Source organism: Pelodiscus sinensis, chromosome 22 (genome assembly GCF_052426305.1).
Source record: "Pelodiscus sinensis isolate ZL-2025 chromosome 22, ASM5242630v1, whole genome shotgun sequence".
NCBI classification, from domain to species: Eukaryota; Metazoa; Chordata; order Testudines; family Trionychidae; genus Pelodiscus; species Pelodiscus sinensis.
This window is the reverse complement of record NC_143073.1, coordinates 20,830,168-20,852,722: the sequence shown is the minus strand read 5'-3', so window position 1 is coordinate 20,852,722 and position 22,555 is coordinate 20,830,168. Positions and strand designations below refer to the sequence as shown.

The 22,555-nt window shown below is 62.9% G+C and overlaps 1 protein-coding gene across 2 annotated transcripts; it reads left to right on the top strand.

Moving 5' to 3' along the window:
* Nucleotides 1-5,028: 5,028 nt before the first annotated feature.
* Nucleotides 5,029-22,488, top strand: APLP1 (amyloid beta precursor like protein 1). Of its 2 annotated transcripts, none has more exons than XM_075906975.2 (17): nt 5,029-5,266; nt 8,996-9,160; nt 9,907-10,036; nt 10,219-10,331; nt 11,005-11,183; nt 11,378-11,607; nt 12,715-12,845; nt 13,245-13,319; nt 13,661-13,819; nt 14,141-14,269; nt 14,374-14,473; nt 15,724-15,888; nt 16,457-16,498; nt 16,607-16,677; nt 17,791-17,859; nt 19,005-19,148; nt 19,342-22,488. In XM_075906975.2, exons 1-17 carry the CDS (start codon nt 5,198-5,200, stop codon nt 19,438-19,440), a joined length of 2,070 nt encoding a protein of 689 aa, XP_075763090.2. In that variant the 5' UTR covers nt 5,029-5,197; the 3' UTR covers nt 19,441-22,488. The 2 variants fall into 2 exon arrangements, with proteins under 2 accessions (XP_075763090.2, XP_075763091.2); XM_075906976.2 differs by lacking the exon at nt 5,029-5,266 and adding an exon at nt 8,483-8,880.
* Nucleotides 22,489-22,555: the final 67 nt, after the last annotated feature.

The following is a 22,555-nucleotide window of genomic DNA, read 5'->3' as shown; positions in this document are numbered from 1 at the left end:
AGCGGCACCTGCCAATAGCGGTTGGTGAGGCCCATGGTGGTGAGATAGCGAGCTCCCCCCCAGCTTGTCCAGCAGCTCGTCAGGCCTAGACATGGGGGAGGTGTCAGGCATGGTGAGGGCGTTGAGCTTCCGATAGTCCACGCAGAACCGGATCTACTGTCCTTCTTGGGGACCAGCATCGCGGGGGAGGCCCAGGGGCTGGAGGACGGTTGGATCACCCCTAGAGCCAGCATGTCCTGGAGCTCGCTCTCCGCGTCCTGGGCCATCTTCCCCGTGGCTCTGAACAGGGAGCAGCGCACGGGGGGGCGGGGGCTCGTCTCTATCCAGTGCACAGCCAGGCTGGTGAGACTGGGCTTGTCGGAGAACAGCTGCTGGTGGGAGCGCAGCACCTCCCTGATCTCTGCCTGCTGGGCAGGGGGGGCTGGTCACAGGGGGTGGATTCCAGTAAAGGGTCAGCCCCAGTCCCAGGGAACAGACCCATCAGGGGGTCGTCTCCCTGCCCCTGCCAGGGCCTGCACACGGCCAGCACCAAGTTCTCCCTGCCCCAGTAGGGCGTCATCATATTGACGTGACAAACCCATTTGCTGTACGCCCGGCTGGCCAGCTCCGCCGCACAGTTCACCTCATTCAGCTGCTCGACGACCTTAACAGGGCCGACCCAGGCTGCTCGCAGCTTGTTCTTCTGCACGGGGATGAGAACCATCCCCTGGCCCCAGGGGTGCAGGCGCGGGCCCATGCGGTATGGTCCTACCAGCTCTTCTGCTTCCCTTGGGCCCTGCCCAGGTTCTCTCTGGCCAGGCCCAGGAGCTCAGTGAACCTTTCCCGGAAAGCCAGGACATTCTCCCCCCCCCCGACTCTCAATCCGGGGAGACCCCCCCCAGTCATCTCTCAGCAAGTTTAGGGGTCCCCTCCCCCTTCTCCTGCCCAATGGCTCAAATGAGGAGAACCCTGTGGACTCTTGGGGCACCGCTCTGTGTGTCAATAGCAGATGGGGCAAGTACTTGTGCCAGTCCTGTGGGTGCTGATGCATAAAGGTCTTTAGCATCTGCTGTAGGGTCCTATTGAACCTCCCCACCAGCCTGTTGGACAGGGGGTGATACGCCGAGGCCCAGGTGTGCTGGACCCCACACCTCTCCCACAGGCACCAGAACAAAGCAGACATGAAGTTGGACCCCTGGTCTGTGATGGCTCCTTGGGGACCCCCACGCTGCTGAAAATGGCCAGCAGCACGTCGGCCACAGAGCCACCACCCCCAGGATGGATTTCTACCCTGACCAGGGCCCACTCTATCCATGGCCACCTTCTGAAGGGCTCCTCCACGATGGGCAGGGGCCTCGAGGCGGCTTTCCCCTCGTCCCCGGCCTTCCCCCCTCTGGCAGGAGTCACAGGCCCGGCAGGACCTCTGCACAGCGTCACAGACCCCAGGCCAGTAAAAGTTCTGTTGCAGCCTCTGCCTGGTGCACTGGATTCCCTTGGTGCCCCAAGAACAGGACGTTGTGGGCCAGGTACAGCAGCCTGTGGCTGTACTTTTGGGGAACCACCAGCTGCCACCAGACCCCCTGCAACTCCATTTCTCCTTGGGGGAAGTGACCAGGGCACAGTGGGGTCCATCCAGCCAATCCTCCCATCAGCACACCCACAGGCTAGTGACGGTGCCCCCCACCCCCTTAGGGCCACCTTAGCCCCCCATTTCAAATGCACTCTGGCCACAGGTACCTCGAATGGGGTCCTGTCTGTGCCCGTCAGTCAGATGGGTATTGGGCACCATGCGGTCTGGTGCCACCACCTCAATCCAGGCCAGTGTCGCCTCCACGCTCGTGTCCCAGCAGCCTGTGACCGTCCTCCCATCCATCTCCAGGGGCACAAGGTTAACAGTTAACCAGTTAACTGATTAATGGGGATTGTACATCCGAGTGGGGCTGGCACGGGAGGAACTGCCCAGACTCTGCCAATTGGACCTAGGGCAGGGTGGGTTCTGGACGGCTAATTGCTGCACCAGGAAGGGGTTCAGTGTGCTGACCTTCTGCAGCTCTAACCCAGCTGCTCCTCCCCCGAGGTGGCTGCATCTCAACACCATGTGAGGGATTCCTGTATAACCAGTCGCCCTCCCCAGAGGTGGCCACATCTCAGCGCTGACCCCGCAGCATGTTGCTCAGGGGCTGAGCCAAAGCACCCAGCCCCCTGGCCATACAATCATAGGCCAGCCTCTCCTCCAGCTCGTAGCCCTGATGGCTTTTGTCTCAGGCCAGGGCTACTGGTCCCCTGGCTTCGAGGTGCAGGAGCTCACCCCAGGTGACGCATACAGGGTTCTAGTGGGTTGGAGGAGTGGCGGGGGGCTGGAAGCCAGGACTTCTGGGTTCTCTGTCCGGGGGTCTGGGAGGAGACGGGGCGGGGGGTCTAGTGGTAAGATGGAGGGCGGGTAGCCAAGATGAGAGTGGTATCTAGTGGTTGGGGAAGGGGCTGGACCAGGGTTAGGACTTCTGGGTTCCCAGTACCCATGTCCCTTCTCTGCCCTGCAGGAGTGAGCAGAAAAACACCTCCCCTCATGTACCTTTGCTTTTCCCTGGATTCAGAGCCCTCACCCCCAAGAAGGGAACCTCACGTCCTGTTCCCCATCCCACATAAGTCATGGGGTTGGATTGGATTCCCCTTAGAAGGGAGAAACCTGATTTGTCTTCCCACCCTGGGGCCAGAATCCCCCAGCCACTGGAATGCCCTCGTGCCCTCGTGGAAAGCCCCGTGGTAGCGGGGCTAGGACACACAACATGCAGTTCCACTTACAATCAGCATGGCAGCTAACAACTGCATTTCTGAGCAGAGAACAGTTTCCTTAAGAGTCCCTGGAAGCGGGCTGATTGGACCCCTCCAATGGGCACTGTGGGTTCAGCAGGGATGAGAAGGGATGTTGGGATTGTCCTGGGTCAGCAGGGGCAGTGGGTGTGGGATTCTGGGGTTGTGAGTGGGGCTAGAGGTGGGGTGAGGTGTCAGGCTGCAGAGAGGGAGGTAAGTGGGCAGGAGTGGGATGACGCAGGAGGAGGGGATGAAGGCAGAAGTGTGGGGGGAGTAAAGTGTAACCCCCCTTTCTCCGCTGGTTGTCACCCCTCCTGGTTGCTGTGTGACCCGGCCATGAATCCTCTGCACTGAGCACACTGAGCTAATGCTGAGTGCCCAGCCTGCGCCCCCAAAGGCCAGGGGGTGGGTGGGGACCCCCAAGTGTGACCAGGAGCCAGGCTTTCATGACGGCTGCAGTGGGGGGGTGGGAGAAGCAGAGCTGGAAAGGCTGGTGTCAGAGGAGGGAAGGAGAATGGAGACGGGGGGTACCTGGGAAATGGGGGGGGCTGAATTTAGGGTTGGGAGGAGGGACTGGCAGATATAGACTCATAGACTCATAGACTTTAAGGTCAGAAGGGACCATTATGATCATCTAGTCTGACCCCCTGCACAGTGCAGGCCACAGAATCTCACCCACCCCTCCTAGAATCATCCTCTCACCTATAGCTCAGATATTGAAGCCTTCAAATACTTTGAAGACCCCAAGATGCAGAGAATCCTCCAGCTGTGATCTGTGCCCCATGCTACAGAGGAAGGCGAAAAACCTCCAGGGCCTCTGCCAATCTACCCTGGAGGAAAATTCCTTCCCGACCCCAAATACGGCGATCAGCTAAACCCTGAGCATGTGGCACTGGGGGCGGGCTGGCTGGCCTGGGCAGAACTGTGAGGCCCGTAGGAGTCACTGTACGCTCAGCATGGAGGGAGGAGGTGTCTGCAGCCCTGCCCCACCCCCACTATGACCAGCGCGATCACTCTGCTGGGGCTGGAGAAACCTCTGCTCAGAGGGGGGCCAGTCCAGCCCCTCTGCCTATGCATCCCACTCCTGCCTCCCCCCAGCACAGCCTGCTGGGTCGTTGGGGGAGATGGGAGCAGCCATGGGTCTGACCCAGACAGAAAGGGGGGAGGGGCCCATGAGGGCTGGGCTGGGGCATATAGACTTTGGTGCCCCCTGCTGCCCCCTGCAGGCTCATGGCATAATGTGCACCAGCCTGATGCTGGGGCCCATCTCCCAGCATGCTGTGCAGCGGGCACCTATGCCTGCCAGATACAGGACACCTGGATTCTCTCCCCAGCGTGTGAGGGGTTACCCCCAGCTCCTCCATAGGGGACTCCCAGGAGGCCTGGGGGATGAGTTGAGGGGGTGACCCCCTGCCTGTGGTTCTGGGGAGGTAACAGGGACTCCCCACAGGCATCCTGCATCTCCCCACCGCATATGGGAGAGATTTCCGTTTGGCTGTCCTTGAAAATGACTGAGCCCCATGGCTCCTCCTCCTGGGGTAACAGGGTAGCTGCTGCTCCCAGCTCAGAGTAATGGCGGCCTGCTAATTCTTAATCCCCCCAGCTTGGGTTTCCTGGCCCTGCCTTGTCTGGTTTCACTGTGACAAGTTGTGCCCATTCTCAGCCCATCTCGGACCTGCTATTAGTGTCACTTTGATCCTCCTAAGAAACAGCATGTGGGCCTCACCCCACAGGCTGGGGTCCTTCACTGCTGCTCCTATTGGGGTCCAGGAGGTGATGCCCGGGTGCCTCATTTCCAAGAGGATGCCCCTCAGCTGGGGCTGGGAGCCAGGATTCCTGGGTTCTATCTGTGGCTGGCTTGGGGTGGGGGTGGGGGTGGGGGCCTTCTGGCTCCTGTCCTGGTCTGGGGGGGATGGAGGGGAGTTGGAAAGCTGGTTTAGAGCCCCAGCCCCTTATCTGCTGGGCCTTGTGCAGGCTCCTGGGAAAGGCAGGCAGTCATATTGGCCTGTGGAACTCCCCTCCACAGGATGTGCGGGCTGCACTGCAGCGCTGGACTCCTGGGGTGGGGGGAGCTGTCTGGCGTCCTTCTGGGCTGCAGGTGCCCCCCCCCCCCGGCCTAGCTTGGTCTGTGTTGCTAGCAGCATGGGGGGGGGGGTGTCTGCCCATCCCCGGCTCCCTGGCTGGGGGGCGGGGCCAGCCGGGGGGCGGAGCCGGGGGGGGGGCTGCAGCAGCCGCAGCTGGCGGCCCGGGCTCTTCCTGTCACAGCCCAGCCGGAAGGGAGCTGCAGCGCCGGGGCTGCTTCATCGGCGGCGAGGCGAGCCCGGGGCACCCAGCGCGGCCCGAGCCCGGCGAAGCGAGGCGAGCTTGCGGCGTGAGGGGCGGCGGGAGCTCGCCGGGAGCCGCGGTCATGGCTCTGCCCGCGGGGCTCTGGGCAGCCTGGATCCAGCTGGTGCTGAGCGCCGGGGCCACCAGCCAGGTGAGGGCAGCTCTGGGGGCGGGGCCACGAAAGGGGCTGGGGGAGCCCCTCCTCTGGGGGCACAGGGGGAGTTACCAAGGTCACCCGCCCCGGTTCTCACGCCCCCCGCCTCCCTGAGCTGGGGGAGTCCGGGGCCCCGTTAGCGCCTAGTACAATGGGGCGCAGGCACTGTGGGGGGGCCCCCGGTCCCCCCTTCAGGCCCCAATCGGGGGCCCCCCAGCAGTGCCCCCTTCTCCAGGTCGTGGGACCCTGGGCTTGGGCCTGGCAGCCCCATGGCACAGGGCGGGCTGGCGCTGCCCTCTCCCCCGGGGATCGCTGTGCCCCATGCCAGTGGGTGGCTGGGGGAGGGGCGCCTACCTGCCTGGCTGGCACAGTCACAGGGGATTGGGATTCCTAGCTGCCCTGGAGGCCCTCAGGCCTGGTGAGAACTCAGGTCCCTGATGCCACTGGCTGGCCTGGCACAGTGCCACAATGGCCCCATTTGTCCTGCTGCAAGGGATGTGCCCACCATGTCTGCAGGTGCAGGAGGGGGAAGAGGGGAGCTCGCCACTGAGGCAGGGGCCTTTTGCCCACTGTGCCCCATGTCTAGCCACCAGCTGCTCTTGGGTTGATGGTTGGGGCCTGATCTGTGGAGGGGAAAGGGCCTGGCTCCCAGCTCCCCTGCTCTAACCCCTAGACCCCACTCCCCTCCCAGGGCTGGGGTAGAACCTGGGACTTGGCTCTAGGCCCCTTGATCCCAGAGACAGACTGGCTAGAGATGCAGGGGCTGGGTGGGGAGCCCAGACACCTGGTTTCTCTGGGATGGGAAGGGGTAGGTGTCCACAATCTTTCTTGCAGGTGCTGTGGAGGGAGGGTTCTCCTGTCTTGGGGGATGGGTTTGGGGAGATGCCTTCATCTACTCTTTGGTCCTATGTTGTTGTCAGCCCCGCCCCCGCCCCCACCACGCCTTTGCCCCCTGGACACAGGCTCTGGTTCGACAGCTGGTGCCTTAATGTACTGATGGATAATTCATGGGGTGGGGGGAGAAGATGCCGGGATGGAGGGGAGGGGGCACAGCTGGCAGCCTCTGTTCCTTCTGTCATCCCCCTCCCCCACCGGTCCCCGCCCACTGCAGCCCCCACCTCTCTCATAGGCTGCCCCATGCAGCACCTGCCTCCCACTCTCATGCTCTGGTGTCCGCCAAGGTTTTATGTTCCCCCCCCCCCCGTTGGGGTCTTGTATTTTATTTTCTATACATTTATTTATTGTGTTTTTTAAAAATGTTGTCAGCCACTTTGAATATTTTAAACAGAGAGGGAGGGTAAAAATATTTTAAATAAATAAAATAAGTCGATGGGGGTAGGGGCAGCAGAGACTGTCCCCCCCCCCCCGGATCCCCTTCTGGGTGAGGCCAGGGCTGGAGCTGTTGGGAGCCCCCTCCTATCTCATCACTCTAAATGCGGGGGCAGGGCAGGGATTAGCCCGTCTCAGCCCAAATCTCCCTTTAGTCATCCTTGTCCCAACTGAGCGGATTTGTGGGTTGCCCATGCACTGATCAGCTGCTCCAGGCGTCCCAGCCTTGGGGGGCGGGTGGAGGGTGGCGGCCAATGGGGAGGGGCTTCTTGGAGCCAGAACCCCCTTCCCTGATCCCTGCTGTCTCATTCTCCCCCTTCCTGTCCCCCCTCCAAGGCATCAGGCTGTAGGGAGGCCAGAGTCAGCCCAGGCTAAATTGTGGCAGCTGCCAAAAAGCCGGGAGTGAGCGGCTTAGCCAGGAAGAGCCGGGGTAATCCGGGCTGAGCTGGGGGCAGTCCCCCCCAACATTCAGCACCAGGCCTGCCCTTCCCCCACTGTACAGCCACAGACCTGTGCCCTCCACCTCAGTGCCCCTCGCCCACCTCAGTGTCCCTGCCCAGCAAGTGCCCCTCCCCCACTTCATAGACGTGTTCTCCTGCCCAGCACGACAGTGCCCCTCCCCCGCAGACACAGCTCCTGCCCCTCCCCTGCTGCCCAGATAGGGGGAGGGACGTGGGGGGCAGGAGCACTATCTAAGGTTTCCCCATCTTCCATGTAGAGGAATGAGGGTCACCCAACAGGCGTGAGGAAGGGGAACACTTGGTGCCCCTCCCCATCAAACCTGGTACTCCCTCAGCAGGTACCTGAGTGTGGGCTGGGAAAGGAAGAGCCCTTCTGATACATGGGGGAGCCCTGAGGTGTCTGACCTTCACTGGGCACCTGAGCTGGGGACGCGGGTGAGGCCCTTGGCTTGAGAGCTGCCTCCTAGGCCCCCAAACAATGCAGAGACTCCTGACCCGCAGCCCCCTGCCAGCCCAGTCCTGGGCGCCCCCCAGCCCAGCTGGTGCCCCTCACTCCCGACCCGCAGCCCCCCGCCAGCCCAGTCCTGGGCGCCCCCCAGCCCAGCCGGTGCCCCTCACTCCTGACCCGCAGCCCCCTGCCAGCCCAGTCCTGGGCGCCCCCCAGCCCAGCCGGTGCCCCTCACTCCTGACCCGCAGCCCCCCGCCAGCCCAGTCCTGGGCGCCCCCCAGCCCAGCCGGTGCCCCTCACTCCTGACCCGCAGCCCCCCGCCAGCCCAGTCCTGGGCGCCCCCCAGCCCAGCTGGTGCCCCTCACTCCCGACCCGCAGCCCCCCGCCAGCCCAGCCGGTGCCCCTCACTCCCGACCCGCAGCCCCCCGCCAGCCCAGCCGGTGCCCCTCACTCCCGACCCGCAGCCCCCCGCCAGCCCAGCCGGTGCCCCTCACTCCCGACCCGCAGCCCCTTGGCTGCCCTGGCAGGGCTGAGAATGAGCCTTTGTTGTTGTTTTGGTTGGGCTGGGTGAGGCTGTGAAAGGCAGTCTGTTAAAAGGCCAAGGCTGGCACCTTGCCCAGTGGGGGAGCAGGGATGGCACCTGGTTCCTCTGCCCCAGGGTTTGAGGGGGTGACCCTTGTGCCCTGCTAGCAGTTTTCCTCCTGGGGCAGATGGGGGGCAGGAATCCTGTTTCCTCAGCATTGATGGGGGTAATGGTGGGGGGATGGTGGGGGACTGAGGTGGGGGAGGGAGGTTAGGGTGGGGTTATATGAGAGGGAGTGGGGGAAAGTTATTTAAAATTCCTTCTGGGAGACGGTCTCCATGGCGACCAGGAAGATCGGGCAACTCCATGGGGAGCAGTTACCGCGGCAACAACATCCCTGTGGTTGCCAAGGGAGAGAGAGAGATGGTTGGGGGGAGGGGAAGGGGCCAGATGTGTGTTTGAGCCACCCCTAGGGTGCCTGTCCCTCCCGACCCGCTGCACCTTGATAGCCTTGCCCTGCCGATGCCCCTCACTCCTAACCCACAGTTCCACCAATGCCCTCAGCCCACAGCTACTGACCTAGAGGGAAAAGGCCCTGTGCTCCAGCCAGTGCCTGCCCTGGCAGATTGGAGCCAGCACCCCCAGAGGGGAAAGGCCCCGTGTCTTGCCCCATTCCCCGGGAGATAGCTGGGCCGGTGCAGTCTGGCTCATGCTCAGCGTATACTGAAGGGGGAGTTGGGCGGGATCAGCTGAGCACCCAGTCCAGCTCAGGATCAGGACCAGGGCTCCCCCTACCTACCCACAGGGAGTTGGCATCTCCTGCTTGCAGCCCATATCTGGCGGGTGCCTAGTGAGTGCAGTGGGGAGGGGCAGACCAGGCCAGGCACTAACCCCTGCCCCAAAGGCAGGTGCTGGGCAGGGTGGGGGTTAGGCAAACTGGGCACTAACCTCTCCCCCTGTGGTAGGCACTGGGCGTGGCGGGGGCATCCGTGGCCGAGCCCCAGGTGGCCGTGTTCTGCGGGAAACTGACGATGCATCGAAATCTGCAGACGGGCGGGTGGGATCCTGACGCTGCCGGTGCCCGCAGCTGCTTCCGCAGCCGCCAGGAGATCCTCGCCTACTGTCAGGAGGTAAAAGCGCACAGCCCCCTGCCCTATGGCTCCTCACAGCCCCCACACTGCCAGCGAGTACCAGCCCCACAGCCCCCTGCCCTCTGGCTTCCCACAACCCATGTTCCCACCCACACGCTGCCAGGATGTGCCCACCCTCTTCTGCCCCACACTCCCTGACACGCCTGCACAGTGGACCTTCCTGTTAGCCCCCACAGCCGCACTACACTGGCCCCTCCCACCAGCAGGTCCTTTTCCATGGTCTGTGCTAGGGATGTAAGCGAGTAGTCAAATGGTTGACTACCCGATAAGCCTAGGCTTATTGAGTAGTCGAGTTGACTACACCCCACTCCACCCCCCACCCCCCGCTTTGCAGCCTCTATATCAGAGCTGATTTTCCACAGTGCGGGGAGCGGGGGCAGGGGAGGCAGAGGTACAACAGTACATTTAAACTGCAGAGCCGGAGCAGCCCCTTATTGAGTACACGATTAGTCGATACGTTATTAGTCCTTTACTCGATACTTAACATCCATAGTCTGGGCCCCAGTGTCAGGATCTCCCCTGCTGCGCTCTTCACGTGGCCAAAAGCTAAGAGAGATGCAGGGGGTGGACTGATCCATCCCAGAGCTCGCTCAGGGATTAGCAAGAAGAGGCAGAGACCCCTAATCAATCCCTGCCCATGGCCCCTGCTGTCTGTTGCATCTTTAGTGGGGGGCCCACGGCTTTATGCCCCTGTGGGCCCCCTGTGATAACTGCCTGCCCCACAGGTGTACCCCGAGCTGCAGATCACCAGCGCGGTGGAAGGCACGCAGCCCATCACCATTGACAACTGGTGCAAGAAAGGGCGCCCCCAGTGCAAGGGGCATCGGCACATCGTGGTGCCCTACAGGTGCCTGGGTGAGTGGAGGTGGGCACAGGATGCCTGGGTCCCATCCCTTGCTCTGGGAGGGCACTGAGGTCTAGTGGGTAGAGTGGGGGAGCTGGGAACTGGGACTCCTGGGAGGGAGCCTGAGGATGCAAGCAGGGTGTGGGAGAGCTGAGCTCACACTCTGTCCTCTTTCCCCCCCCCCCCCCCCCAGTGGGTGAGTTTGTCAGTGAGGCTCTTCTCGTACCTGACACCTGCAAGTTCCTGCACCAGGAGAAGATGGACTCATGCGAGAGCTATGTATACTGGCATGGCGTGGCCAAGGAGGTGAGTACAGGCAGGGTGCTGGGGGAACCCCAGTGTCACTCCCAGGGGCCCCCGTGCACCCTCCTTGGGGAGACCATCCCATGTGGGTACAGGCCTGTTCCTTTGCCTTCTGGGGGAGTTCCCAGAAATACCACTCACGTGAGGGGTAGGCAGGGGTTCAGGATGGACGATTGTGGAGGGTCTTGGGAAATACCATTGCTGGGGAGGAGTTCTGGAGAGATACAATTGCTATATGAGGAAGGGGGTCTCGGGAGATACCGTGGCCACCTGGAAGGGAATCCTGGAGAGAGATTATTACCTTATGGAATTTTGGGTATATTGGCGGGGGAGAGGGGCAGCAGTTTTTGGGAGATACTGCTGCTATTAAGGGGGAGATCTCAGGATATCCTCTCCATCTGGGAAAGGCCATGGGAGATACCATTGGCATAATGGGAGGGTTAGTGGGGAAGGTAAGTCTGAGGATATGCCATTGTCATGCCGGGGGGGGAGGGGGGGAGTTCAGGACATCACTGCCATTGTGAGGGGGGAGTTTCTGGGAGATACCATTGTGCCGGGGAGGGAAGTTACTGGGAGATGCCACCGTCATGGCGCTAGGCGGAGGGGTGCTTGTAGATCTACCAATGCTGGGCTGTCTAGGAGTGTCTGATGCTACTCCCTCTCACCCCACCCCCAGGCCTGCAGCAGCGAGGGGCTCGAGCTGCACAGCTACGGGATGCTGCTGCCTTGTGGGGCTGACCGCTTCCGGGGCGTGGAGTACGTGTGCTGCCCCTCACGCCCCCTTCCTCTCCAGCTGGAGGAGCCCACCCCAGGTCCCCACAATATGGCCCACCTGAAGGAAGAGCCCAAGCACAGGTGAGAGGATGTATAAGGCACCACTGTGGGGGAAGCTCACAGCAGTTCCCTCCCCAGTGGCTCAAGGCAGTGCTGTGGGGACAGCTCCGTGCAGCGCCCCCCCCCCCCCCACTCGCCTGCGCTCGGCACCGCTGTGGGGGCAGCTTGCTGTCCCCATCCCATCCCTGACTCTTGCCCCCCCCACCCTGCTGTAGCAAGAGACTCCCAACAGGCCGGGCCCCGACGGAAGAAGAGACAGTGGAGGCAGATGAGGAGGAGGAGGAGGAAGAGGAGGAGGATGAAGGCCCAGGGGACAGCGCGGCTGACACCGACCCCTTCCCCGCCACTTGGGATGACTATTTTGTGGAGCCAGGTTATTACGATGACAGCGTCACCCAGACCACCATCACCACCACTACACGAACCACTGAGGAGGAGGGCAAAGGTGAGGCCCAGACCCCAGGGCAGGCGCTGCTGGGGTCGGGGGAGCTGGCGGGTTTCTGCCCCCTAGGTTAGGCGCTGCTGGGGTCGGGGGAGCTGGCGGGTTTCTGCCCCCCGGGGCAGGCGCTGCTGGGTCGGGGGAGCTGGCGGGTTTCTGTTCCCCGGGGCAGGAGCTGCTGGGGTGGGGGGAGCTGACGGGTATCTGCCCCCCGGGGTAGGCGCTGATGGGGTTGGGGGAGCTGGCGGGTTTCTGTTCCCCGGGGCAGGAGCTGCTGGGGTGGGGGGAGCTGGCGGGTTTCTGCCCCCCCGGGGTAGGCGCTGCTGGGGTCGGGGGAGCTGGCGGGTTTCTGTTCCCCGGGGTAGGCGCTGCTGGGGTCGGGGGAGCTGGCGGGTTTCTGTTCCCCGGGGCAGGAGCTGCTGGGGTGGGGGGAGCTGGCGGGTTTCTGCCCCCCGGGGTAGGCGCTGCTGGGGTCGGGGGAGCTGGCGGGTTTCTGTTCCCCGGGGCAGGCGCTGCTGGGATGGGAGGAGCTGGTGGGTTTCTGCCCCCCGGGGCAGGAGCTGCTGCATGACCCCTTTTGGGCAGGCCAGGAGTTCCCAAGCGAAGGGACTGGCACAGCCTGGCACAGAGCGGACGTACCCACAGAGAGGGAGTCAGGATGCTCATCACTCTGGGCTGTTGTTATCTCCTCCCCACCTGACAATGGGCGCCTGTTCTGCATGGCACTGTGCCCAGCTGTGCCAGGCTCGGAGCAGCTGCCAGAGACCCTCCTCTGCCTCCGCTCAGAGAAACAGCAGCCCAGTGTAGTGCTAGGGGGCGCTATCTGTGGGGAGTGGGCTGGGGGCTCCGCAGTGAGTGCCATGCTTAAGGGGGGCTCAGCGTGGGGTCTGGGCTGCAGGGGTAAGGACTCCATGCTATGGGGACTCAGCCAAGAGCTGCGGGGATTAGGGCTCTGTGATATGGGGTGACCGGGGGGTTCTGGGCTATAGGGATGGGGGGCCTCAGTGAGGGGCTGCAGGAGCAGTGGGGTTCAGCAGAAGACACAGAGCCATGAGGCATTGCCCAGTAGGGAGCTCATTAGGGGGTGTCATGCTGACAGATCTGTCCCCACAGCCCCCCCCGCCCCGCGCCCCACGGATGGGGTGGACATCTACTTCGAGATGCCAGGCGATGGGAGCGAACATGCCAACTTCCTGCGAGCCAAGATGAACCTGGAGGAACGCCGGATGAAACAGATCAATGAGGTGCTCTTGGGGGGGTGAAGGACACAGTCTCCCATCCGTTACCCTGGCCCTCACCCGTCTTCCCTGGCATGGTGGCATGAGCTCCACCCCCATGTCCGCAGGGTCTCTCTGTGTCTGGGGTTGCCCCGACCCACCCGTCAGCCCATCCTGATGGGCTCTGCCTCTGCTCATGTTACTGTGCCTGCGCCTTCTCCATTCCATGTGGGTGTGGGCTCAATTCGCTGTCACGGGGCGTGGGGGGCAGGAGGCTGGCGCATGGGGGGGGAGGGCAGGAGACTGGTGCATGTTAGGTGAGCGTGGAGAAGGCCCCCCGTCTTCAGTAGGAGTGTGGAGTTCAGAGGCCTGGGGGCTGCGGGCTTGGCATAGGGCCGGGCCCCATTCATGTGCGGTGCCCCCTAGGTGATGAAGGAATGGGCCGAGGCGGATAACCAGGCCAAGGAGCTGCCCAAGGCTGACCGGCAGACTCTGAACGAGGTGAGTCAGGGACAGTGGGGTGGGGCTGCCCCCTCATGCCTGCCCTGCCCCCGTCCAGATGTTCACTCCCGGCACCAGGGCTGCCCCCACCACCACCACTCACTCGCTCCTGCCCCAGTGGTGCCCCCCTATGCATCTGGGGGTTCTTGGTCCTGCCTCCACTGGCCTCACCCATTTGGGTTCTTGGCCATGGCCCCAATGCTCCCCCCTCCCCCATTCCCCATGGAGGATTCCTAGCTCCTCCCCAAAAACCTGCCCGCTGGGTTCTCAGCCCTCCTCCTCCCTGCCCCTTGAGGACTCCAGGCCCCACCACCACTGACCCACGGCCCCTCCCCACACAGCATTTCCAGACCATCCTGCAGACGCTGGAAGAGCAGGTGGCTGGTGAGCGGCGGCGGCTGGTGGAGACGCACCTGGCCCGGGTGGTGGCCCGGCTGAATGACAATCGGCGCGTGGCACTGGAGAGCTACCTGAGCGCCGTGCAGAGTGACAGCCCACAGGTGGGCCGGGCAGGCTGATCCCACCATTAGCCAGGGGGCTGCATCTAGAGCAGGGTTGCTGATTGGATGGCTCAGATGCCACCAGCTGGGGCATGTGTGGCATGGATTGGCAGGATAGGCCAATCTAGAACAAGTCCCAGAAGGGGTTCTAGAGTGGGAACATTGATAAGCCAGCTCTGACTCCGCCTCTCCCTGTGATTGGCTGCTCAGCTGGAGTGGGTGCTGCATAGACTGGTGGTGGCCCTGTCTAGAATGGGCTCTAGAGGAGGGGTGCTGATTGGCCAGCTCTGACTCCGCCTCTCCCTGTGATTGACCACCCAGCCGGAGCGGGTGCTGCAGGCGCTGAGGCGGTACGTGTGGGCGGAGCAGAAGGACCAGCGGCACACGCTGCGGCACTACCAGCACGTCAGCGCTGTCGACCCGGAGAAGGCCGAGCAGATGAAGTTCCAGGTGGGGACCCCCTTTTGCCCCCAGTCATCCATCACAGTCTGGGGAGGGGCGTGCCCATCCTAATAGCCTCCCGTCTGTCTGTCCCTCCCTCCATCTGTCCCCAGGTGTACACCCACCTGCACGTTATCGAGGAGCGCATGAACCAGAGCCTGGCGCTGCTCTACAAGAACCCCCGGCTCTCTGCAGAGCTGCGGGACCAGATACGTATGTACCCCGAGCGCCCCTCCCCAGTGCGCCCCCCAGCTCTCTGTGGGGCCAGATATGTATGAATCCTGACGGTCCCCCGACAGCCCCTCCTCCCTGGAACTGTGGGGCCAGATACGCATGTACCCCGAGAGCCCCCAATGGCCCCTCCCCCAACAGTTCCCTAGAGCTGTCTAGGGGGCTTTGGGACCAAATACTTGGGAACCCACAGACCCCACCTCTCTGCGGGGCTGGGGGACAGATTCATTCGTACCTTGACAGCCCCTCCCTGGGACTGGATTAGATACACATGTGCCCAGACAGCCCCCCAACTCCACAGCCCCTCCTCCTGCCAGCCTACCTGTACCCCAGTGGTCCCCTGGCATGTCCTTCTCTGACAGCACTCCCCAGTATTCCCGGGGGCTGCAGGACCAATACGAACGTACCCCAAGAGCCCCTTCCGTTTGATGGCCTCTCTGAAGGGCTGCAGGACAAGATACGCACCCCGACAGCCCAGCCCCCGACGCCCCTTCTCCCAGTGTCCCCAGTCCCTCTGCCCTTGATGGCTAACCAACTCCCCTCCCCCAACAGTCCCTGCCCCCAATATCCCAACCCATGACAGCCAGTAACCCCAATGGCCTCTGCTTCCCCCAACAGCTGCCAGCTCTCAGTGGGGCTGCAAGACCAGACACACATGTACCCCCAACTACTCCTCCCCCAACAGGACCCCCTGACAGCTCCCCGGCTCTCAGAAGGACTGTGGGACTGAATGTTTGTACCCCAACAGCCCCTCCCTCCAGCAATACCCCTCAACACCCCCTTCCCTCAGTGACCCCCTCTTCACCCACTCCTGGCTCTTGAACAGGCTATGGGATCTGTGTGTACCGCCCCCCCCCCCACCAGCGCCGCTACTCCATACCTCCTCCTCCCCTGTGACACCTACCCCTCAACTCCATGGGACCAGCTATGTGTGTGTGCCCCCCATGGCCCTGCTATATCTTCTGGCTCTCAGAGAGGCAGTGGGAGTTGGTATGTAGATACCCCCACATCCACCTGACATGCCTCCTACCCCAGATCCTGCCCTGACCCTCCCTGCTCAGCTCCTGGATCCAGCTGTGCAACCTGTCTGTTAGGCTGAGGGGAGAGGAATCTAGTGGGAGGTTGGGAGCCAGGACTCCTGGGTTCTATCCCTGGGTCTGGGAGGGGAGAGTGGTCTAATGGTTAGAGCAGCTCTCACTCCTGTGACCCATGGTCCTCCCTGGTTTCCCCAGAAGAGCTACTGCAGGCGGAGCGGGCAGGGACCAGCAGCCTGCTCACCACATCCATCTCGGAGACACGCACCACTGAGGAGTTCCTGCCACTGGACAGCAACGAGGACCTGGACCCTGAGGACCATTCTGACCACCTGGGGGCTGGGGACCTGTTCCCTGGGGAAGGTGAGAGGGCGGGGCCAGGCCCTGGAGGGTTGAACCCCATGGGGCAGACCTTGTGAGAGTGGGGCCAGGCCCTGGAGGGTTGAACCCCATGGGGCAGACCTTGTGAGAGTGGGGCCAGGCCCTGAAGGGATGAACCCCATGGGGCAGACCTTGTGAGAGTGGGGCCAGGCCCTGAAGGGATGGACCCCATGGGGCAGACCTTGTGAGAGTGGGGCCAGGCCCTGAAGGGATGAACCCCATGGGGCAGACCTTGTGAGAGTGGGGCCAGGCCCTGAAGGGATGGACCCCATGGGGCAGACCTTGTGAGAGTGGGGCCAGGCCCTGAAGGGATGGACCCCATGGGGCAGGTCAGACCTTGTGAGGGTGGGGCCAGAACCCAGCGCATCAGGCCCAGAGCAGGGAGGGGGATTTGAAGAGGAGCGCCCCCCCACCCCCCAGTATGCCTGCACCGACCCTCAGCTGCAGCAGGGCAGGCATTCCCCAGCCCCAACTCAACACCTGCTGTCTCTGCTCTGCCTCTCTTCCTGTGGCTCCTCTCCGGGACCGTCTGCTTGTGCCGCTGCCATAGGGACCCCTCCTCCGGCAGACTCCCAGCCAGCTGAGAAGAAAGGTGAGTGCCTGGGGTGGCCGCTGCCCCCATCCCCGTGCAGGGTCAGCCTGCTCCACCTTTATGCCCCAGGACTCCTTCCTGGGCTCATGGGACTCTTCCTTCCCACAGCCTCCGGGACAGCGGCGGAGCAGGACGACCTCCCCAGCGAGAAGGCCCCGCTGGGCAAGGGCGAGCAGAGGGTGAGTGGGGTGGGAGCCTCCTCCCATTAGTGCGCAGGTGGGAGGGGAACGGCCAGTCTGGGGTGCGTGAGACCTTGTCCTGGATGGAATGAGGCGCTGTGCATTGTGGGAGCAGCTTGGCTTGACACCGCCCCCTCCCCCCCCCCAGCTGGGCATGTGGGTGCAATGCATGCTGGGAGACAGGCACTGTGCATTGTGGGAGCAGCTTGGCTTGACACCGCCCCCTCCCCCCCCCAGCTGGGCATGTGGGTGCAATGCATGCTGGGAGACAGGCACTGTGCATTGTGGGAGCAGCTTGGCTTGACATCGCCCCCTCCCACCCTAGCTGGGCATGTGGGTGCAATGCATGCTGGGAGACAAGCGCTGTGCATTGTGGGAGCAGCTTGGCTTGACACCGCCCCCTCCCACCCTAGCTGGGTATGTGGGTGCAATGCATGCTGGGAGACAAGCGCTGTGCATTGTGGGAGCAGCTTGGCTTGACCCCCCCCCAAGTTGGGCATGTGGGTGCAATGCATGCTGGGAGACAAGCGCTGTGCATTGTGGGAGCAGCTTGATGTGACACCCTCCCCCCCCCCAGCTGGGCATGTGGGTGCAATGCATGCTGGGAGACAGGTGCTGTGCATTGTGGGAGCAGCTTGACATGACCCCTCCCCCAGCTGGGCATGTGGGTGCAATGCATGCTGGGAGACATGCACTGTGCATTGCGGGAGCAGCTTGATGTGACACCCTCCCCCCCAGCTGGGCATGTGGGTGCAATGCATGCTGGGAGACAGGCACTGTGCATTGTGGGAGCAGCTTGACGTGACACCCCTCCCAGCTGGGCATGTGGGTGCAATGCATGCTGGGAGACAGGCACTGTGCATTGTGGGAGCAGCTTGATGTGACACCCCCCCAGCTGGGCATGTGGGTGCAATGCATGCTGGGAAACAGGCGCTGTGCATTGTGGGAGCAGCTTGACGTGACTTCATGGCATGGTGCATGTTCTCCTCCAAGACTGTGATGGGGGATGCAGCTAAGCGCCATTGCCCCACCATAGGTTGCACCCTGTTGCCATGGAGAGAAAGGGGTGCAAGCAAGTGCCCCCCTCTCAGCTCTAGCCTGTCTCCTCCGCAGGTGAACATCTCAGTGGGGGACGTCAAGGGAGTCTTATACAAGTCCCCCGAGATCCAACGCGATGAGCTGGTGAGCAGCTTGTGGCATCCGTAACATAGCACTGCCCCCCTTGTGTCCCCCATGTGTACGCCACACCTGCGCCCCCTCAGCGCTGCACCTCCCGACCGTGTGTCCCTCCTGTGTGCCTCGCCCCTGCGCCCCCTCAGCGCTGCGCCTCCCGACCCTGCGTCCCTCCTGTGTGCCTCGCCCCTGCGCCCCCTCAGCGCTGCGCCTCCTGACCCTGCGTCCCTCCTGTGTGCCTCGCCCCTGCGCCCCCTCAGCGCTGCGCCTCCCGACCCTGCGTCCCTCCTGTGTGCCTCGCCCCTGCGCCCCCTCAGCGCTGCGCCTCCCGACCCTGCGTCCCTCCTGTGTGCCTCGCCCCTGCGCCCCCTCAGCGCTGCGCCTCCCGACCCTGCGTCCCTCCTGTGTGCCTCGCCCCTGCGCCCCCTCAGCGCTGCGCCTCCCGACCCTGCGTCCCTCCTGTGTGCCTCGCCCCTGCGCCCCCTCAGCGCTGCGCCTCTCGACTGTGTGTCCCGCCCCGTGTGCCTCGCCCCTGCGCCCCCTCCAGCGCTGCGCCTCTCGACTGTGTGTCCCGCCCCATCTGTCTCTCGTGTGTCTCTAACCTCTGTGCCTCCCGATCGTGCATATGCCCCGCCCCTGCGCCCCCTCAGCCCTGCCCCTCCTGACCACATGTCCCTCGTGTGCCTCGCCCATGAGCCCCCCCAGCAGTGTGCCTCCCACCCGTGTCCCACCCCTGTGCCCCCCAGCATTGTGCCTCCCCCCCAGCCTTGCCCCCCGCAGGTGGTTCCCCCAGAGCCCCTCCATTCCTGCACATGCCCAGCAATGTGTGCTACCACCCCGCCCCCATTGGCAGAGGTCCCCTCATACCGGTATCCCTCTCCTGCCTCTGCAGCCCCCAATGCTGCCACCTTGCCCCATTGGGAGCCCAAGGAATCCCTCCCTGCTCCCCCTCCCCATAATTCTGATATGTGGGAGGAGCAGTGGGCTTACAGACCCCCCCACATCCCAGTGAAGGGAGGCCTGGAGTCTAGGGTGCCCCTCCTAGCCTGCCCCTCCCAGAGCAGACTAACCCGAATCCTTAAGTGGGGCTCCTCCCCCTTCCCAGTGAGTCTGTGAAGATGAGGGAGGAGCACATGATTCTCTCTGCCCCACAGGAGCCGGACACCCTAGTCACCATTAACAGGGGAGCCCTGATTGGCCTGCTGGTAGTGGCAGTGGCGGTCGCCATGGTGATCATCATCAGTCTCCTGATGGTTCGCCGGAAGCCCTATGGGACCATCAGCCACGGCATCGTGGAGGTAACGCCCCTCCCCCCCTTTGGCTCTCACCGGGACCGCTGCCCGCAGGGGGGTACAGCCAGAGAGGGGACCCAGGAGTCCTGGCTCCCAGCCTCCTCGTGGTGGGGGTTGGGAGCTGTCCTTGGTGGGGAAAGGAGGAAGCCTCCAGCCCGGCTCCCCTAACTCCGGCACGTGTCCATCCCTCCCTGAGCAGGTGGACCCCATGGTGAGTCCCGAGGAACGGCAGCTCAGCAAGATGCAGAACCACGGCTATGAGAATCCCACCTACAAATTCTTCGAGGAGATGCACTGAGAAGCCAGCTGCACCGTGTGGGGGGGGGCGGGGCACGCCGAGGAGCATTCACGCACAGCGCTCCCTCCCCCTACACCAATTGGAGGGCATTAAACCTGTGTCCATCCCCCCCCCCCCACTCTCTCCAGTGCTGTCCCTCATGTTCCTGGCCTCTCCCCCCCTCCCTCCGTCCCCCCCCCCCCTTGGTCCCTAGTGCTTCCTGGCCCATTTCCCCAACTGGATTCTAAACAGCTACCCAACCCCCATGGAATCACAGCCCTCCAAGGAGGGGGCTTTGGGTATGTAGGGGCATTTGATCCCATCAGGGGGAGGTTCAGGAAGGTGGTTTCTTTCAGGTGTTTCTAGTGTATGGGCATGCACACAATTCAGTACTACATACAGCACCCACCAACAAGCACTCTTTTGCACACAACACACAGCCCCCCAACATGCACAATAGCGTAACTACACAGAGTAACCTGCCAACAGGCACCTTCTCCCCCACAAAAGCGGCGAGGAGTCCTGTGGCACCTTATAGACTAACTGAAGTGTAGGAGCATAAGCTTTCGTGGGCAAAGACCCACTTCGTCAGATGCAGGTCTGATTCAGTTAGTCTATAAGGTGCCCCAGGACTCCTCGTCGCTTTTGCAGATTCAGACTAACACGGCTACCCCTCTGATACTTCTCCCCCACACAACACCATAACTACACACAGACTCGCCAACATGCACCCTTGGGGGCACAGCACTGCAATACAGCCACCTGCCAACTAATACAGCAACCCTGCAATGTGCACACAGCACTAATACAGCAATCTGCCTCTCCCGTACTCAACACCGTAACTGTACCCAGCCAGCTACACTGTGCACCCACTCACGTGCAGTGTACCTCCACCCAGCCACCTGCCATTGGACACATTCTCGCACATGCAATGCTGTGCCCCACATCAACGCAACAGCCCCACCCCACCACTTGGCCCTATACCCCACACTCTACTCCCACCCCTACGCACAGCAAGGTTTCTGTATCCCCCCTGCTAGTTGTATTTAATTTATTTCAAAGCTGGCCAGGCAGGTTTGGATGGACACCCCCCAAGCAGGGCTTGCCTCCCCCACCGTACCCTCCCCAAATTCCCCACTTGTGTGCTCAGCTGCACTTCAGTGGGGAGTCAGCTGGGAGGAGTCATTTTCAGCTCCTTCAGAGGGGCAGTCCATTCAGCTGCTGGGCTACAAGGAATCTGTGGGGCACAGGGGCAGTTTGGGGGGAGAGTGGGGAGAGGAGCCAGGTGTGGGGCAGGGGGATAATGGGAGAGGAGCTAGGTGTGGGGCAGGAGGGTCAACTGAGGGAGGCAGGGTAGAGGATCCGGGTGTGGGGCAGAAGAGTTGGGCTTGGGGCAGAGGGGAAGGGGTGGAAGCACAGACAGGAGCAAGGCATGGAGCAGCCAGCAGGGACAGAGGAATGGGGTGTGAGACAGAGGAGCGGGAGGGGGCGGGCAGAGGGACTAGCTAGAGGGGGGCAGGACAGTGGAGCTAGGTGTGGGACAGAGGAGTGGGGGGGCAGAGGGGCTAGTTAGAGGGGGGCAGGACAGTGGAGCTAGGTGTGGGACAGGAGTGGGGGGGCAGAGGGGCTAGCTAGAGGGGGGCAGGACAGTGGAGCTAGGAGTGGGGGGGCAGAGGGGCTAGCTAGAGGGGGGCAGGACAGTGGAGCTAGGAGTGGGGGGGCAGAGGGGCTAGTTAGAGGGGGGCAGGACAGTGGAGCTAGGAGTGGGGGGGCAGAGGGGCTAGTTAGAGGGGGGCAGGACAGTGGAGCTAGGTGTGGGACAGGAGTGGGGGGGCAGAGGGGCTAGCTAGAGGGGGGCAGGACAGTGGAGCTAGGAGTGGGGGGGCAGAGGGGCTAGTTAGAGGGGGGCAGGACAGTGGAGCTAGGAGTGGGGGGGCAGAGGGGCTAGTTAGAGGGGGGCAGGACAGTGGAGCTAGGAGTGGGGGGGCAGAGGGGCTAGTTAGAGGGGGGCAGGACAGTGGAGCTAGGTGTGGGACAGGAGTGGGGGGGCAGAGGCTCAGGATGGAGGGATGGTCAGGAGGGAGTGGGAGGAGCCAGACGTGGGGGATGGTTGGTGGGGGCAGTGGGATCGGGGTAAAACCACAGCCTGTGACGGGGGGGGGGGGCAGGACCAGCCCGTGGGTCTTTCTAGAGCCAACAACGCTTGCTCCCCTTGACACGCGTGGCCCCCGCCCCACTAGAAAATCTGAAACGGGATGTACCATCTTACCCCCTGCAGCGGGGTGGGGGTATAATTGGGATAGACCATAATACTCCCTGTAGCGGGGGTACTTGGGATATACTATCTTGTTCCCGCCAGTTGGGGGGGTGTATTTGGGACATACCATCTTACTCCCTACGAGAGGGGGGCATAGAGCGCTGGGGTTTGTGGTTGGGCCCCAGGCGGTTCCGGTCCGTACCAGTCCGTTCGCTGTCCCGGGCTGGTGGGATGTACCACCTCCGCATGAGTGGGAGTCGGGATATACCATAGCACCTGTGTATTGATACAATCGGGATCTACCATTTTACCATCCGTAGGGACAATGCCCTCTCCACCCAGAAAGGTGCCTTTGGGCCACACTACTTTTCGCCCTGCAGCGGGGGGGAATGCACCAGGGAAATACCACCTTACCTCCTGAAATAGGGGGTTGCATGGGAGAGATACCATTTTATCTCCCGGGGGATGCGATCAGCTGGAGCTGCCCATCAGCCTTTGCAGTCACGTGAGCAGCTTCAGGCGGGGGCCAATCCAATGGCCAGGGAGGCAGATCCCGCTCCCGGGGGGAGGGGCCTCCTCGATCCTTCGCCCCCCCCCGTTAGCCCCGACTTGCACGTGCGAGATCAGAGAAGGGGGGGGGGGTGGTTCCCCCCAACACACCTGCCCCCCCGGGTGTGTCCAACCTGCGCTGACTGCAGAGCCCCAGGGGCTCTGGCCGGGCCCGGGCTCCAGGGCGGAACGTTACCGCTGGGCCTGGGGAGGGGTTCGCCCCGGCTGCCACCCCCACTAATAAAATATTGTCACTTCCTGAACCCACCGTGTGGCCTGGACTCTGTGCTGCCTGGAAATGGGGGAGGCTGGTAGAGCTGGGGGCTGTGG